The sequence below is a fragment of the Myotis lucifugus genome, unplaced genomic scaffold, assembly GCF_000147115.1.
Source record: "Myotis lucifugus unplaced genomic scaffold, Myoluc2.0 scaffold_56, whole genome shotgun sequence".
In the NCBI taxonomy this organism is placed as follows: Eukaryota; Metazoa; Chordata; class Mammalia; order Chiroptera; family Vespertilionidae; genus Myotis; species Myotis lucifugus.
The window spans coordinates 958,594-974,878 of record NW_005871104.1 but is presented as its reverse complement, the minus strand read 5'-3'; the positions used below and the strand labels follow the sequence as shown (position 1 = coordinate 974,878).

The following is a 16,285-nucleotide window of genomic DNA, read 5'->3' as shown; positions in this document are numbered from 1 at the left end:
TCTAGAACTAGCAAAAGTCTCTGCCTTTTTTTTAACTATAGGGTTTGTACAAGGAGCCATAGACTCGGTTCATTTGTTCACTCAGCAGATACTCAGAGAGCTCCTGCCCTGTGTCAGGCACTGGGAACATAAGAGTGAACCCAACCTTAGTTAAGTTTAATATTTGCATAGTACATACAAATATATGAGGTTCAACAAATATATAAGGCTCATCAGAGATAAAAATTAATACAGGTGAGCAAAATCTTGAGCAGAATAAGACCTCAGAGATCATTTTTTTTCAGATGAGACTGAAGCCCAGAAAAACAAAGGCTGGCCAAGGATCACATAGCATGAAAGGGAGTAAAAAGTACAGCCCAGAGGTCCTGCCTTTAGTCAAGTCTCCTCCTTCCACCATCTAGTTCCCTAAACCCAAGCGGGGCTGATAAAGACTTGTCAAAGGAAACTTAGCAGGCCTAATGCCCCTCAGAGAAATCAGTTTGGCAAGTTCTCACCTGGAAAGCAATAGAATATTCCATCTAGAATTGGCTCAAGATTTCTTCTACATCCATGGAGAATATTTCCTGCAAGTCAGAAGCCATACGTTAGAATCCTATATAATAAAAGCCTAATATGCAAATTGTCCCCTTGACCAGTTCAACTGCTCGCTATGACGTGTGCTGACCACCAGGGGGCAACGCAGAACATGGCGGGTGTCAGCGATGAGGCGCTGGCAGCAGGCAGCAGTGGAGGTGCTGCTGGCCCCAGTGGGCCCTGACGAGAGTGGGATCGCAGTGGAATGGTGGAGCAGTTGAGTGGGTGGCACCAAGCCAAGGCGGGTGCGAGTGGGGGCCTGATCACCCCGCCAATCGCCCTGCAGATGGTGACCAGTGGTGGCAGCAGGGGCAGGATTACCATCCAGCTCCCAGGCGCTGAGGGAGGGCGGGTGGGTGGCCCAGCTCCAATAGATCACCCCACAGATGGGACCAGCGGCCAGCAGGCCCTGATCACCCGATCTGGGCCAGGCCCCAGGATGGGATGGGGAACTGGGGGTGGGTGGCGGCAACCAACCTCCTGCAGCACATGGGCAGGGGGCTGTGACCTCTCGCTGGCTACCTGGGGACGGGAGTGACAGGGACGAATGTGCAGTGGGAATGCGGGGTGTCCGCCGAGCTCTCCCTCTCTCCCCCTGCTAGCCTCCTCCGGGATGCCAGGGCTTGTGCACCAGGGAAGCCCCTGTGCTCAGGTGCCAGGTGCCCATGAGGAGCCTGCCCCACACCCGCACAGCCTCTTCCCAGTGAGCCGAGCTGCAGCCGCCAGGACTGCAGGGGCCGGTCAGGCTCCCCATGGGTTCGCACAGGAGCTGGTCTGTGAGGCCGGTCGTGAGAGAGCACCCTGCCTGCCCAACTTCCATGCAGCACCACTGGGCAGCCCAGAGGCCCACGCTGCACCCTGACCTGTGGCATCAGGTCGCACTCACTGCATCTCTGAATGGGGACTCAGGCGCTATGACTCAGGTGGAGGGGGGCACCTGGGGGCCCAGGGGCCCAGGGGCCCAGGTGCTGCCCAGAGCCCAGAGATCAGCTGGGACCTGCCCTTCAACACCAAATGCTCACGCTTGGATCCTCAGCCAGGCCTAGGGACCACACCCCTGCACCAGGCCTCTAGTGTATAATAACAATAGGAAAGCAAGGGGTTGCTTATATCTATTAAGAATATATAAAAAAAATTAAGGGTCAAACAGTCAAAATTCATTAAAAAAAAAGATTAGGAAAAGAACCCCAACATCAGAGTAGGTAAGAGCAAAGACAATAAAGAGGATGCCAGAAGCATGGCCAGTAGCAAGGTTTTCTGTCTTCACTGTGAATGTCTTACCTTAACTCTCGATCTGTCGACACACTGCATGTGACTGCAGAATCCACTGGAGAAAAAGGAAGCATGTTTCTGAGTGGCCACAAAAATGACTAGCTCTGTAAGTGACTCCTAGTATTTTTTTTATTATTTTCTAAGCAAGTACTACCTATAAGATGTAACCCTATTTTTTAAAGTCATAGCATTCTCTGTCTGCAAAGGTGGGAGAAACAGGTGTGCCTCAACTGATAAATTGCTATACTGTTTGGAATGTACTTGAATTTCAGAAACCAAAAGATAGTCAACTTTAAAAAGAGAAGTGGAAATGACTCTCTGGGGTTGTGCTTCTCCATGGTGGGGGGAGGGGTGTCTGCTATCATCAGATATAAAAATAACTTGAAAAGACTAATTCCAAAAGTGAGATTAGGTGAGATTTTTATTCTTTTAAAATGCTTTTCCAGATTAAAAATGGCAGTGCAGTAAGTGGATGCTACATAGACACGCTACAGGACCAAACTGGAATTACAACTAAAATACAAAAAAAAAAAAATCCTAAATAATCAACTGAAGACTCGCTGGAGAGAACCCTGATAATCAAGGACAGAAAGTGGAGACCACATAGAGACTGGTAGGAGGGGCAAAGGCATGAAAGGGCTGGCCGAGCCTCCACAGACAGCAGCTGAAGTTCCAGAGGGATATCTCAGCTGTAGGGGGTTGCCACTGAGAACTCTGGGGTCTAATCCCCAAGCTGGACCCCCCCCCCCCCAGCAGAGAGCACCAGAACTGAGAAGGGTACCCACACGATATCTGGCTGTGAAAAGCAGCAGCTTGCTGTCTGCCAGGGAGAGACTGCTGGAAATGCAGGCACCCTCTTAAAGGGTCATAGCACAAAATTTTGTGTACAGCCACTCACCTTGGGCTCCAGCAGAGGGAGTGCAGAATGGATTGGAGCTGGGTGAGCAGAAGCCAGGGTTGGGGGCTCTGGGGTTAGCGCTTGGAAGGCAGACACCCCAGTTTCCTGAGTCATTTCCTCATGCTGCAGAGGTCTTCTTTCTCGGGCTGACCTTTGCTATCCAGGTGGTTTTTGCCTAGGGGGGAAGGCAGTTGACCCACCCTAATGGAAAACACCTTGCCCTAAGGTGCTGTGCAGAGTTTCTGAGGCCCATTAAGAAACTGAGAATAACAATTAGCCTCCAGGCAAAAACAATCCCCCCACCCAGTTGGAAAACCTCTCACCCCACCTGTGGACAATTGCAAGGTTACTCAAGGCTGAATCCAATCAGTCTGCAGGCAGAAGCAGGTCTCTGGAGGCTTTGCCTGATCTAAGTAATTAGTCAGAAACAGTGTTTGGGTCCCAGCCGCAGACACTGCCTCAGATGGTGCAACAAGGCAAAAGCAAGGGGGACTCCAAGCACCTGTAGCTCACACCTGTGGGACCAGCTCCGTGGGGGAATGGAGTACAGCTCAGAACAGGGACAATCAAGGAGTGAGACTCATGGCAGACCCAGCCTCTGGGCTAAGGAGTACCCGGCCACTGGACTACGAGGGGATTCAAGTGAGAGGCAACCAATCGGTGTGTCTCTCTTTCATTGTTATTTCTCCCCCCCCCCCGCCCACCCCCCACTCCCTTCCAGTCTAAAAATTAATGGAAAAAACATCCTTGGGTGAGGATTAACAAAAAAAGAAAACCAGACCTCTATAAAGACATGCTGTGCAAATAGCATGATTTAGACCTCAACACAGCTTTCTAGCATGAGAAACAACACAAACTAGAAATATACACTAATAACTAGTATGAGAATTGAGATTGTTTAGTACTAACTTTGATGTCAAAGTTCATAAGGGAATAAAATTTCTAAGAGAAAAGTGATCATGGGTGAAAAGTACATACACACTGTCCGAGAAATTAAGTGGACAGGAAAAGTGGCCTAAAAAGGGCCCATCAGGAATGTGCTATTTTCTCTCTTCATTTGATCAAGTATAAGGGAAATCTGATCTGATTTTCTTGTTTTCTCTTCTGTGGTACAAACTAGGTGGTTAAACTGTCTTCTCAGGTCCAAAGTCTGGCAGGGAGTTGGAAACATGGCTGGGAAACAGAAATGTGAATGACAGATGGCATTAGACAATGCTACCGACCGTCCTGGCATATTAGAACAAGCAGCTAATTAGGTCAGAGGTTCTCAACCAACCAGTATATTTTGAAGAATTCACAGGTGTGCTCCCAAGTTTTTAATGAGTAAATAAAAGTACATGTTGCTTCAACAGAGGTGTGGTAGTCATCAGCACTGCTGTGTCCTCTTCCCAGACCACAGGAGGAAGACTGAACGTCCACAACCTCGTGTGCTGGTGCGACCACAGTTGCGGCCACGGGGTGATGAAGGGTGATGACCAGAAGAGACGTGCACCCACCACTGGGAGGAGCATGTACTTGCTAAGCCTCCCAGAGCCCTTTCTCTGGGTCATGACCATCAGAAGGTTCAAGACTGGCTGTTCCACGCAGCCTAGATCCCCGAGTGTCTGCTCCAAAGCAAACAGACACAAATGCGATGTGTGTGAGGCATAAGCCTTTGTTGTTTTAGGACCACTGAGACTGGGAGGGTTTTCGTCACTACAACACAAGATAACTCTCCTGACGGAAACAAAAGCATTAACAGGTAGACTGAGTAACGGAGAGGCTCCTGCAACTTGGCAAGTACAGCTGGGGTCTCCTTGCTATTAGGAGGTAAAAAAAAAAAAGGTGCATTCTAATGTGAAACTTGGTGCCAAAGAAGCCCCTGCTTTTATTAAACATCTACTTTTCCTTAGGTGTGCGTGAGAGTTCTTTGGTCATAAGTGTAGATGGTGCTAAAGGCTGGACAAGGTCACCGTGACACAAATGATTTCAACTTCACCTGCAATTTTAATTCCTTCAAACGAGGCACCAAAAAGGTTAATATTTGAACACTTACCTTTTCCACAAAGGCCAAAAACCCATTTTAAATCAGAGATCGCTGCTAGGTCTTGCACAATAGCCTGACCACCACTAGAGGGAGCCATCTGCTCTTTTTGCTGCCTAACCTGGCTCACCAATAGGATGGTGGGAAACTTCGAGCTCCACCAGGGAGAAATTCATCCTAATCTAGCCACTAGTGTCAGTCTTGGATAAAACCACCCAGGAGCTCTTGGATAAAACCACCCAGGAGCTCTGAAGTGCACGCTCTCAGGCTCCCCCGAAGCTGATTCAATGGGTCTGAAGTGGTGTTAAAAAACGTGTACTTTTTAAAAAAAGTTCTCCAGATGCTCTAGTGCAGAGCTGAGTCTGCTATCACTGGTGTAGGAGATTTCAAAGAACTGGCCCTTTTTCAAGCAAAAAATTTTGTCATCTACACGTCATTTTAAACAGAGATCAAGATATAAACCCAGCTGGAGAGGGGGGAAAAGTCTCCTAAAAACAAAACACTTTATAATAATAATAATCACAGGGGGGAAAAACATAGTTATCTTCAAATTTAAATTTATTAAGACATTCAGCTATGTCTGTCAGTCTACATCCAAATTTGCTACTAAAAATGAAATAAAGTCACAACCCACATTAGGAGTACCAAGTCTGAAAAACATTCTGAACCAAGCCTATTGTATAAATAAATGACTAGTTTCTTTTCATATCAAAATTCCCATAAAAAATTGTATCCCCCCCCCCCAGGTCTACCTGTAGCCATGATGAATGTAAAAATTTAAATATGACACATCCTTATCAAAGAAAAGGTGCAAAGTCTATTAACAGCTTTAAAAGTGGCATTTGCAATGTGATCATACAGTTATGTACTCATTCCCAAGTGCAAATATTGCCATAACTTAACACTGTTGATTCAGTTGCAAGAACTAAACATTACACAGGATTGAAAAGTACACAAGGCCTATATCAGTGCCCTAAAGCCCTTCCCACTTCGGTCTCCCACACTAATGTGGACTCCAAAGTGTTCATTAGAGTTTTAGATTACTTCACACAGCCAACAGTGTACGATATATTAACAAAAGTTTCATATACACAAAATATTGAGGACTCCATCAGAAAGTTCAAGAGTCTCAGGTTACGTGAATGTACCTGAGGCCAAATGCCCACCCGCCCCTCCCCGAAAGCACATACAAAGTATGAGCATGTTTCAATCTCTGGATACAATTAATGCTTTTATATCTTTGATTTCAATCAGTGCTGTACAAAACTCAATAATTACCAGACTGAGTTCCAATTAGCTGAGGGAAAAGGGGGTGGAGAAAGGGGCTGGTCACTACTCATATTCTGTAACAAAAAGGATCCTGTCCCATAGAAAGTGAAATGTCAGTTCCACTCTGCCTGCCTCTTCCCAGACTGTCCTTATGTTGTCTTCCTTTCTTTAGCCCCTTTCAAACACTCAAATCTGATTTTATTTATCCCTGACAAATCAGGGACAGTTTCTGAAGTTGTTGAGGTTAAATTTCCTTGGCAAACCTCTACAAAACATCAGCATAGGATATATAAATACATTTTGATTAGCATACATTGCAAAATTTCTCCCACAATGTCAAGGGCATGAAAGCAGGTGGTCTCCACTGAGAGTAAGTACTTCCTGGATTAGATCCTTGGAATGTCAAATTTCCCACCTAATCACCCCATGTATTTGTTTCTCAAATCTGGGCACAAATTCCATCAGAGTTAGCCTCCCCGCCAGCATACACGGCGTTACTCCTGCTGCTTTTCTTCTGGGTTGACCTCAGCAGGACATGCTTCATCTTTTGCACCAAGAAGCTATTCCATGGGCTCACAAGTCCCTTCCTGGCTACCTGATCTGCTGGCAATGCACTCATTATTGTCTCTGGAACCTTCTTCCACTCCGGTCCCTCGAGGATGCTCTTGGTCTGAAGGTGCAGTCCCTTCCTGATGCAGTGCGTTTTCCTCGGCTCCAGCACGTGGTTGTGGAGCAGGCTGGGTCCCTTCCTGACACACTGCGTTTTGCTCGGCTCCAGCACGTGGTTGTGGAGCAGGCTGGGTCCCTTCCTGACACACTGCGTTTTGCTCGGCTCCAGCACGTGGTTGTGGAGCAGGCTGGGTCCCTTCCTGACGCACAGCGTTATCCTCAGCTCCAGCACGCGGTTGTGGAGCAGGCTGGGTCCCTTCCTGAAGCACAGCGTTAACCTCGGCTCCAGCACGCGGTTGTGGAGCCGGCTGGGTCCCTTCCTGATGTACAGCGTTATCCTCGGCTCCAGCACGCGGTTGTGGAGCCGGCTCTGTCCCTGACCCTGGGAACTGGGAAGAGTTTTTGAGGTGGCAGTGGCACAGGGGGCAGGTCTCCTGGACATACAGCCACTTCTTCAGACAGCCTGCGTGGAAGAAATGACTGCAAGGTGTGATCACAGCAGACTTCATATCCTAATGGGGAATAAAGATACTTCATAAGTGTTTATTATCTACAATCTTTGATGATATCCCCAAAAGTTATAGTTGCCATTTTCCCCCACAATTCCCCAAAGAAAATTTGTAACACAAATCTTAGGTTAAAACTCATTTTATATTTTAGTAATAATCCTCTTGCCATCAGAGACCCCCCCCCCCGCCCCCACATTACAAATAATGCAAGAACCACTGGCTAAATAATTTTTTAAAATAAGTAAAAGCCAAAAACGAGGAAGAAATGACCTCTTTACTGGTTTCTACCTTGTATGAAATGCGAGGATTACAGAACTGTAGAAAGCAGAAGAATTACTGGGTCTCTATCAGGTATGGCACAAGTATAATCAGAACCTCAGAAAATGTGATGAAGGCAGGGCTTTGCCACAGTTGAACAGATGAGATTATTGGCAAGGAGACAAAATCAGCCACAAAATACCAGGGTACTGGTGAGGAAATAATTTCAATTTCAATGTAAATATCCAATTTTTAAGATATGGTCTGTATAAGCCGAGCCAGTGTTTCTCACCTTGCATCAGAACTGCCCAGAGCGCTGGTTAACCATGCATATGCGTGGGCCAGAAGTTGACAACTGAAGATGGCGTTCACAAATCTAGTTACAACAAGCCACCTGCATGACTTTTATGCATATTCAAGTTCAATAACCACTGGAATACGAAGTGGTAGACTTTGCATTAATATTCCTCACTTAAGATATATTTGGGGAGGGAAGACTGAGGACATGAAGTTTAAATTTAAGATTATAATTTGGTGAACTGACAATTAGGGTTATTTATAGTCCCAAAACAAGGAATTTCTAGAAATCCCTTGTCAAGAGCTGGTAACACCTGGGAGTCAACTATTAAGCAGAAAGCCATCCAAGGAAATGCAGCCAGCTTGGAAGTTAAGCAATTTGACTTCCATTTTCTGTGTGGCATCAGCAGGTAGTTCAAGCACCTCAAAAAAAGTGATGTGACAACAGGAAATAGAAAGAGGACTCAAATCCCAGCACTGGCATATTTGTACACAGGCTGGCCACTGAAGCTGCTGTGCCCTGAATCTGTCATTGCTGGGCTCTGTCCTGCACATGACAAGGTGCTGAGCACCAAGGAGCCAGAACTAAAACAGCGACCACTTAACTCGGGGAACCTAAACTATACGCCAAGTCCCCTCAAATGCAAAAACAACCCAAAAAACAGTATTTTGCTAGTACCCAAAAGTGTGTTCTAATAACAATAAAGCGTGGTACATAAATGCCTTTTACTCTTAAGAAAAAAATTCTATCTAGATGGTCTAGCAGCCGTGGAGGGAGGACGTTTTCTGTGTCCTCACTGACACTCTGCGGCTTTATCACGGGCCACACTCACCACACTCCAAGAGTGACTTTAGAGCAGGGTGGGGGAGTCTTTTTCCTGCCAAGGGCCATTTGAATATTTATAACATTACCTGGAGGCCATACAAAATTATCAACTTAAAAATTAGCCAGCTATATTTGGTCAAACATTTAATTAACTCACCCCTAATGCCTTGGCAGGGCCAGACCAAATGATTTCACAGGCCTTATATGGCCTGAGGGCTGGACGTTCCCCACCCCTGCTTTACACGTACAGCTTCTGCTGCTGCCCATCATTGCTGTCCACACTCCCAACAGTACCGCTGAGCTGTAAAAGCTGCTACTCAATCACCCCTTTGCACAGGTGACTGGTGACTAAACTCTAGGCCTGTTTTTTTGTTGTTATATTTTTCAAGCTGATTTAAATAGCATCTTTAGATTTTTAATAGAAGGTAATCATCAGCAATACATGGCACATGTGCCAAAGGTAGGCCAATGCAATGGGACACCAACTGGTTGCCTCTACCATATGTGCCCACCCCACCCACACACACAGACTTGTAACCATCGCAGATATCCACCACAGGTAGCACATACTCTCTCCACCCATGGAAAGTAAAGGAACACTTCTTCCCCACCCTGGGAATACCAGAAGAAAAAGAGTTGATTCTTGGCACACCACTTTTCAGAAGTTGCTGACTCCTGAGTTACCGTATATATTTGATAGTGCATATATATATGTGTATGTGTGTGTATGTGTGTGTGTGTGTGTGTGTGTGTGTGTAAATAAACTCAGGAGTAAAATATAAAATACACCTGACCTGTTTTTCCTTTATATATGGGTGAGCAATAATGTTGAAAATAACAATATATCAGAATTTGAGGAACTAAATTAAAAACTTAAATTTAGAAATAAAATGGAAATATTTTATCAGGTCTAATCATTTCTGAGGCCCACGTTCTTTGTACCCAGGAGATAATTCTGCCCCGGAATTTAACTTGAATCTGGATAATGTAGTTAATGTCCCAAGGGAAACACCAAAGGATACAGTATGACCCACCCATATGGATTCTTACTGTGTGACTTACCTGATAACAGATGGCACAAATATCATTGTGTTTCTCAAGCTGCTCTTTCGTTGCGAGAGGTAATGATTTAATCTTATTCACAGCATCCCTGCGGAGAAGAAAGCTCTTCCACCCCAGCTGGGCCCGAAGCCACACATTGTAGTAGGAATGGATGAAGATGATCATTGAGCCCATTACTGTCCACTCTCCAAAGATGGTCTCCGAGACGCCATAGGCCACCACACAAAGCGCCACAAGAAACTCCAGCAGGCGGTAAGTGCCATTCACATAGTAGATGACATCATCCATATTTTCTACTGGCTCTTTTCTGAATTCCTCAACCATAAATAAGACATAAATAAAAAGTGTTCCCAGAACCTGAAAGAAAAAGCATGTACATTAAAACAGAATATGATCACTGTGAAAGGTTTTCCATAGACGTTAAACATGAACAAATTCCTAATAATTTTGGATGCCATATTAATATCTAGAAGAGACAGTGGCATAATTAAAATGTGGGTGAGTGATCTCAGTAATCCAGGTATTAGATACCAAAAAGCCATACCCTGAGACACAACTTTCCTAAAACAGTTCTAATTAGTAATTAGTTTTCTCCCGACTCTTTCCTTCCTCCCTAGGTCACCAAAACCCATAAAAATTCTATCTAAATTTTCCTCAGTCTGTAGTCATACATGTTCCTCCACTTTGAAAGAACTGTTACTTCTACAAGGAACAGTGAATAAACATTTATTGCCAGTGCTACCTTTTCTTTTACTTCCTATGGATCAGGCAGCAAAGATCCACCTTCGAGTTACAATAAGCTTATCATTTTCAGGGCAATACTGTGTGTGTGTGTAATACACACGTCATGTATTTATAAACATCATGAAACTGGATATTTATTTCTGAATGGTATTTACTAAAAAAAAAAAAAGTGCTCCAAACAAGTGCTAAAATCTTTTAATATTTTGTAATTATTTCAATTTATGATTTACATAACAGCTCTGTATCATACCATTTTGAAAAAGAGAAAGTACAAAGTTTAATTACCTTGATAAAATAGAATACAGTGACAGGACAGCCTAGTGTTTTAATAAACTTACCTTCAACTCCTATGCTCAAATAAATGTCACATATTTTAGTAAAGAAGGTGGGAAGTAATCACCTACATAGGCCACATATTATCATGAATCCTTAAAAAGTTTTAGTCATTATACAAAGTTAATAACTTTGGCTTACCTGAAGAGAGGTAAGAATGCTGCTAGAAATAATGATAAGAAGCCAAAAATCCATGTGGAAAAACTGGCAAATCATGTAGGCCATGTAAGCGGGGAATATCAGTAAAAATAAACAAAGGCTCACAGCACGGAAGTGTTTCCATAAACTCCTAGAGAAAGAAAGGTATTCTTTTAAAGTGCCTGTTACCTGGTAACACAACCATTACATTCCCAGCTAACAGGTATTTGTCATGCTTCTCTTTACAAATACCGTCCTAAGCACCCTTCACCAGCCGGTCACTGCACTAAAGGTCAGGGCAGGTCATGGCTTAGGCCCGGTGTGTCCACCCGACTTGCTTCTTTTCTCTTACTCTCCACACTCAGCCACTGCCAGGCATCATCAATTCTTTTTTTCCTCAACAGTTTGCTTTCAGTTTCATTCCCAGTCCTAGTTATTTGAAAGCAATTTCAGGCTTTCGTAGCATTAAACCTTAACAATTTTAACAGTAACTTGTATTAAGTTATATGCCATCACCATCCCCCCTCTCCCGGCCCACTCCACTGTGATGAAAATCTTGGCTCCCGTGAGTGCAGGGTTAGTGAGAGGAATGCTCTCTGATGACAGGTATATTAATCCTCACATGTGCTGAGGTTGGAGGAAAAACTGATGCAAGACCTACTAGCTGCTCTTCCTCCCCAGTGACCTATCTTGGACACCGCCAGCCAGACTAAGCTTCCTAAGGCTCTACTAGAATAATATGCAAAGAGCTTTAAATTTATATCTAATTTTTGTGTTTATACATATATACACAAACATATTACCTCCTTATTTAAGCAGTTAAAATTCAATAAAAATCTTATGGCAGTGGAATTATGTGTTTTTTTCTTTCTCTTGCCCAAACTTTCTATAGGATTATCTTAATCTTATTGACATATGCTTCATTAATACTAAAGAATATTGCCAGACAAAATAGTACTTAAATCAAAAACAATCCAATTAAAGTGGCTATTAACTGAGTTCACTATTGAGTTCAACATCTTAAATGCTTCTAAGACACCTTAGAAGGGTTTCTTATCTGGGGATAAAAAGATAAACCTGATGAACTACATAAAATGCTAATTTGGAATGTTTTAAAAATCTGCTGTTGAAATTCTATCTCCCAAAACACTGCCTGCTCCCTTACTCATTAAACACTACCAAATAAGCAATAAAAGCAGATATTTCAATAATCAATAATCAGTGTAGATAGATGCTGGGGAAAAAAAGTGGCACTGAATTTTAAGCAATTCCTTATAGAATATCCTTGTATTAACTACAGTAAGTCAAAATAGTATCTTAAAGAGCTATGTTAATGACTTTTATTCCTTAAACTTTCTGTTATATGAGATGAACATGAATCCAGCCATCAATTTTATCTGGTACCATAAGATGTCGAGATTCCCCAATGCAACCTTAGTAAGTTGCAACTGTCTAAAAGGCCATCAGATGAGGTTGTTACTCCATAAATGCCTGTCTCTGATTGCCTCCAGTCTTTTTCTTTCGTTTACATTTCTCTCAATGCTTTCTCTCCTTCAGCATTACACAGAATAAAATAATGTATTAATTGCTGTATTTACTAAAATAAATTTTATGCTCTATGCTCTTCATTTTAAAACTGGACAATTATAAAAAGTATTAAATTTCTCTGATGAAAAGTTTATTTGTAATAAATGGCCTTTGATATGACTTTTAATTTTAACTATAGGAATCTTGAGAGAGAAAGAAATAAATAACAGAAAAGTCAGCCATATAAAAAAAATTAAAATCTAAGTTTCTTAACTTAAATTAATACCAATTATTCATCCATTTTCTGCCTGTAAACATTACCCAAATCTTCAGACAACAAACTCACTACAAAAACTTCTCTTGGGAAGTTTCTTACTTGTCTCTAGATGCTCCCAGCGCCAAAACAATAGGATCTGCAATCTCCAGCATAGACTGTAGGATAGAAGCTACAACAATGAAAAGGATAATACTGAGCAGGAATGCCCGGTGCACCACCTGCAGCTCGATGAGACCCGTCTGCACCGCCAGGATTAACAGCGTAACTCCTTCTGTCATACCCCTAAAACGCATACAATTTCAGAAAAATAATCAGAATCTCATTTAATTCCAACAAGAAAATAATCTAAAGGCTCCGTCTATTGTTATGTATCTGTGATCGTAAGACAAAAAAACAACAAACATAATCAGAATATTTACTTATCATATAAAATCAATGTAATAATATACAGTCATAATGAATCAGTACAAAACATAATAGCTATTTCTTGAACATACAACCAAGAGAAAAAAAAGCAAGTTCTGAGATAAATAAGTGTTCTAACTAGAGTTTGGTAATGATCAAAATACATCTACCATTCTTAGATATCCACTGAATTACACATATTTACAGCATGAGACATAAACAGATAAAACCTATCTGGAGAAAAATTTCCTAATAAATTTAAAATGAACATACCCTTCAACTCAATAAACTTACTGCAAATAATTTTTCCTACGAATGTACTACAAAAGTTATTTATCAAATAAAATATAGTGAATGATGGAATGTGTTATATGACATCATGGGAATACAATCAGCAAAATTGAGACTCTGAAAAATGAAGTAGGACTGCTGGTATCGTCAATAAATAAAATGAAAGAAAATAATACAGAGAGAGTAGGGACCTAAATATTAAAAGACTTAAGAGACATATCAAACAATTGCAATATGGTCTTATTTGGATCTTGAGTTGACCAAACAAAATGTTTAAAACATTTTAGATTATTAGGGAAATCTGAACACCAACTGATATTTGATGTCAAGGAATTCTTTTGTTAGGAATAAACATTCTATTATAGTTATGTTTTTTTAAAAAGCTTAATAGACAAAAATATTTATGGGTAAAAGTATATTATATCTGGGATTTACTCCATACAAATGCAGCCAGGGCTTTATGGAGGAGGGGACGGGGTGGGTGAAGTTGATAAGGACATGCGTGACACAAGACTGTACTTGAGAGTTGATTTCAACTCCTCTCTCAGCTTTGTTGGTTTGAAATTTGCCTAATTATGGGTTTAAAAACAAGAGAGACATATATAAAGATACTCATAACAGCATTACTCTTTAACAGCAAAAAAAATAAGATAGGGGAGAAACCAAGATGGCGGCATAGGTAAACACCGGAAATTGCTGCCTCACACAACCACTTCAAAAATACAACTAAAAGACAAAACGGACATCACCCAGAACCACAGGAAGGCTGGCTGAGTGGAAATTCTACAACTAGAAGGAAAGAGAAAAGCACACTGAGACTCAGAGGAGGTGCGGAAGTAAAGTGCAGAGGTACGGAGGCATACACAGAAAGGGCTGGCAACTCAGGATGTGGTTGTCTTTTTCAATCGGGAGGGAGACACACACTCCCGACTGAACTGAACTCCAGTTCCGGGCGAGTCTCTGGGGACCCAGACTCATACGGGGAGAAACTGGACTGTCTGGCAGCGGGCAGAACTCGGAACTCGAGGGCGGCTTTCTCTCAGAGGTGCTTTCAGCGATTACCGGGTCACTGAGACCAGGGGCCTCTTAGGGCAGGGCTGAGGATCAGCCATAGCTGTTTACTCTGCCCTGTTGATTCCCTGAGACCCTGCCCCACCCAAGCTGTGCACAGAGGCTTTTGCATATGAATGGCCTGGCCCTTTGCAATCTAAAATTACCTAACAAACTGCAGCTGGGTCAGAACATCCAAAAGAAGGCCCAAGGCCCCACAGCAGCTTGCATTGCTTCACAGCTGGGCCTCATCTGGGCACCCCCAAACCCCAAACAAGGAAAAGGAATCTGCAGATCTCTCTGTAGCTCCTGCTGGGTAGCCTCAGGCAGAGGCTAAATTAGCACCTCCTTAGAGCTCCAAGAGCCAGTGTACCCAGTGGTCAGAGTGGGACCATCCAGATTACAACTCTTCAGATCCATAAGGGACACACTCAGGGGGCAGACTCAGTGAGCACCAAAGCCCCACTGAATCAAGTCTTGCCCCATAAGGGTGTCTCCAGCACAGAAGTTCTCCCACCGTAGACACAGCTGATTCTCACAGCCAATTGGCCTGGAGGTCAATTACTCCCAGTGATACCTACAACAATCAAGGCTTAACTACAACAAGACTATGCACAAAGCCCACAAAGGGGTGCACCAAGAGTGTCCACCTCAGGTAATTGGGGAGGCTGAGCCACTGGGCCCTATAGGACACTTAGCACAGAAAGCCACTCTATCAACACAGGGAAGCAGCCAAAATGCGGAGATAAAGAAACAGGTCACAAATGACAGAAATGGAGGAAAGCAAACTACTGGATATAGAGTTCAAAACCATGGTTATAAGATTTTTCAAGAATTTTCTAGAAACCGCTGATAAATTTAGCGAGACCCTCAAGAAATCTAGTGAGACCCTCGAGGATATGAAAAAGGACCAACTAGAAATTAAGCATACACTGACTGAAATAAAGAATATTATACAGAGATCCAACAGCAGACTAGAGGATCCCAAGAATCAAGTCAAAGATTTGAAATACGAAGAAGCAAAAAACACCCCACTGGAAAAGAAAAAAGAAATAAGAATCCAAAAATATGAAGATAGTGTAAGGAGCCTCTGGGACAACTTCAAGCGTACCAACATCCGAATTATAGGGGTGCCAGAAGAAGAGAGAGAGCAAGATATTGAAAACCTATTTGAAGAAATAATAACAGAAAACTTTCCCTACCTGGTGAAAGAAATAGACTTATAAGTCCAGGAAGCGCAGAGAACCCCAAACAAAAGGAATCCAAAGAGGACCACACCAAGACACATCATAATTAAAATGCCAAGAGCAAAAGACAAAGAGAGAATCTTAAAAGCAGCAAGAGAAAAACAGTTACCTACAAGGGAGTACCCATAAGATTGTCAGCTGATTTCTCAATAGAAACTATGCAGGCCAGAAGGGAGTGGCAAGAAATATTCAAAGTGATGAATAGCAAGAACCTATAACCAAGATTACTTTACCCAGCAAGGCTATCATTCAGAATTGAAGGTCAGATAAAGAGCTTCACAGACAAGAAAAAGCTAAAGGAGTTCATCACCACCAAACCAATATTATATGAAATGCTGAAAGGTATCCTTTAAGAAGAGGAAGAAGAAGAAAAAGGTAAAGATAAAAATTATGAACAACAAGTACATATCTATCAACAAGTGAATCTAAAAATCAAGTGAATAAAAATCTGATGAACAGAATAAACTGGTGAATATAATAGAATCAGGGGCATAGAAAGGGAGTGGACTGACAATTCTCGGGGGGAAAGGGGTATGGGGGTGTGGGAAGAGACCGGAAAAAAATTGTACACCTATGGATGAGGACAGTGGGGGGGGGGTAAGGGCAGAGGGTGGGGT

General features: G+C 42.8%; 1 protein-coding gene across 6 annotated transcripts in view; it reads right to left on the bottom strand.

Moving 5' to 3' along the window:
• Positions 1 to 5,306: 5,306 nt before the first annotated feature.
• The window catches only part of RNF145 (ring finger protein 145), a 67,424-nt gene continuing 56,445 nt past the window's right edge, over positions 5,307 to 16,285 (bottom strand). For all 6 annotated transcript variants that reach the window (XM_023754077.1, XM_014456139.2, XM_006089066.3 and 3 more), the window contains 4 exons: positions 12,775 to 12,957; positions 10,875 to 11,022; positions 9,657 to 10,013; positions 5,307 to 7,216 (listed from right to left, as the gene is read on the bottom strand). In XM_023754077.1, coding sequence (XP_023609845.1) covers positions 6,596 to 7,216; positions 9,657 to 10,013; positions 10,875 to 11,022; positions 12,775 to 12,957 — 1,309 coding nt within the window. In that variant the 3' untranslated portion in view covers positions 5,307 to 6,595. The remainder of the gene's footprint in view (positions 7,217 to 9,656; positions 10,014 to 10,874; positions 11,023 to 12,774; positions 12,958 to 16,285) is intronic.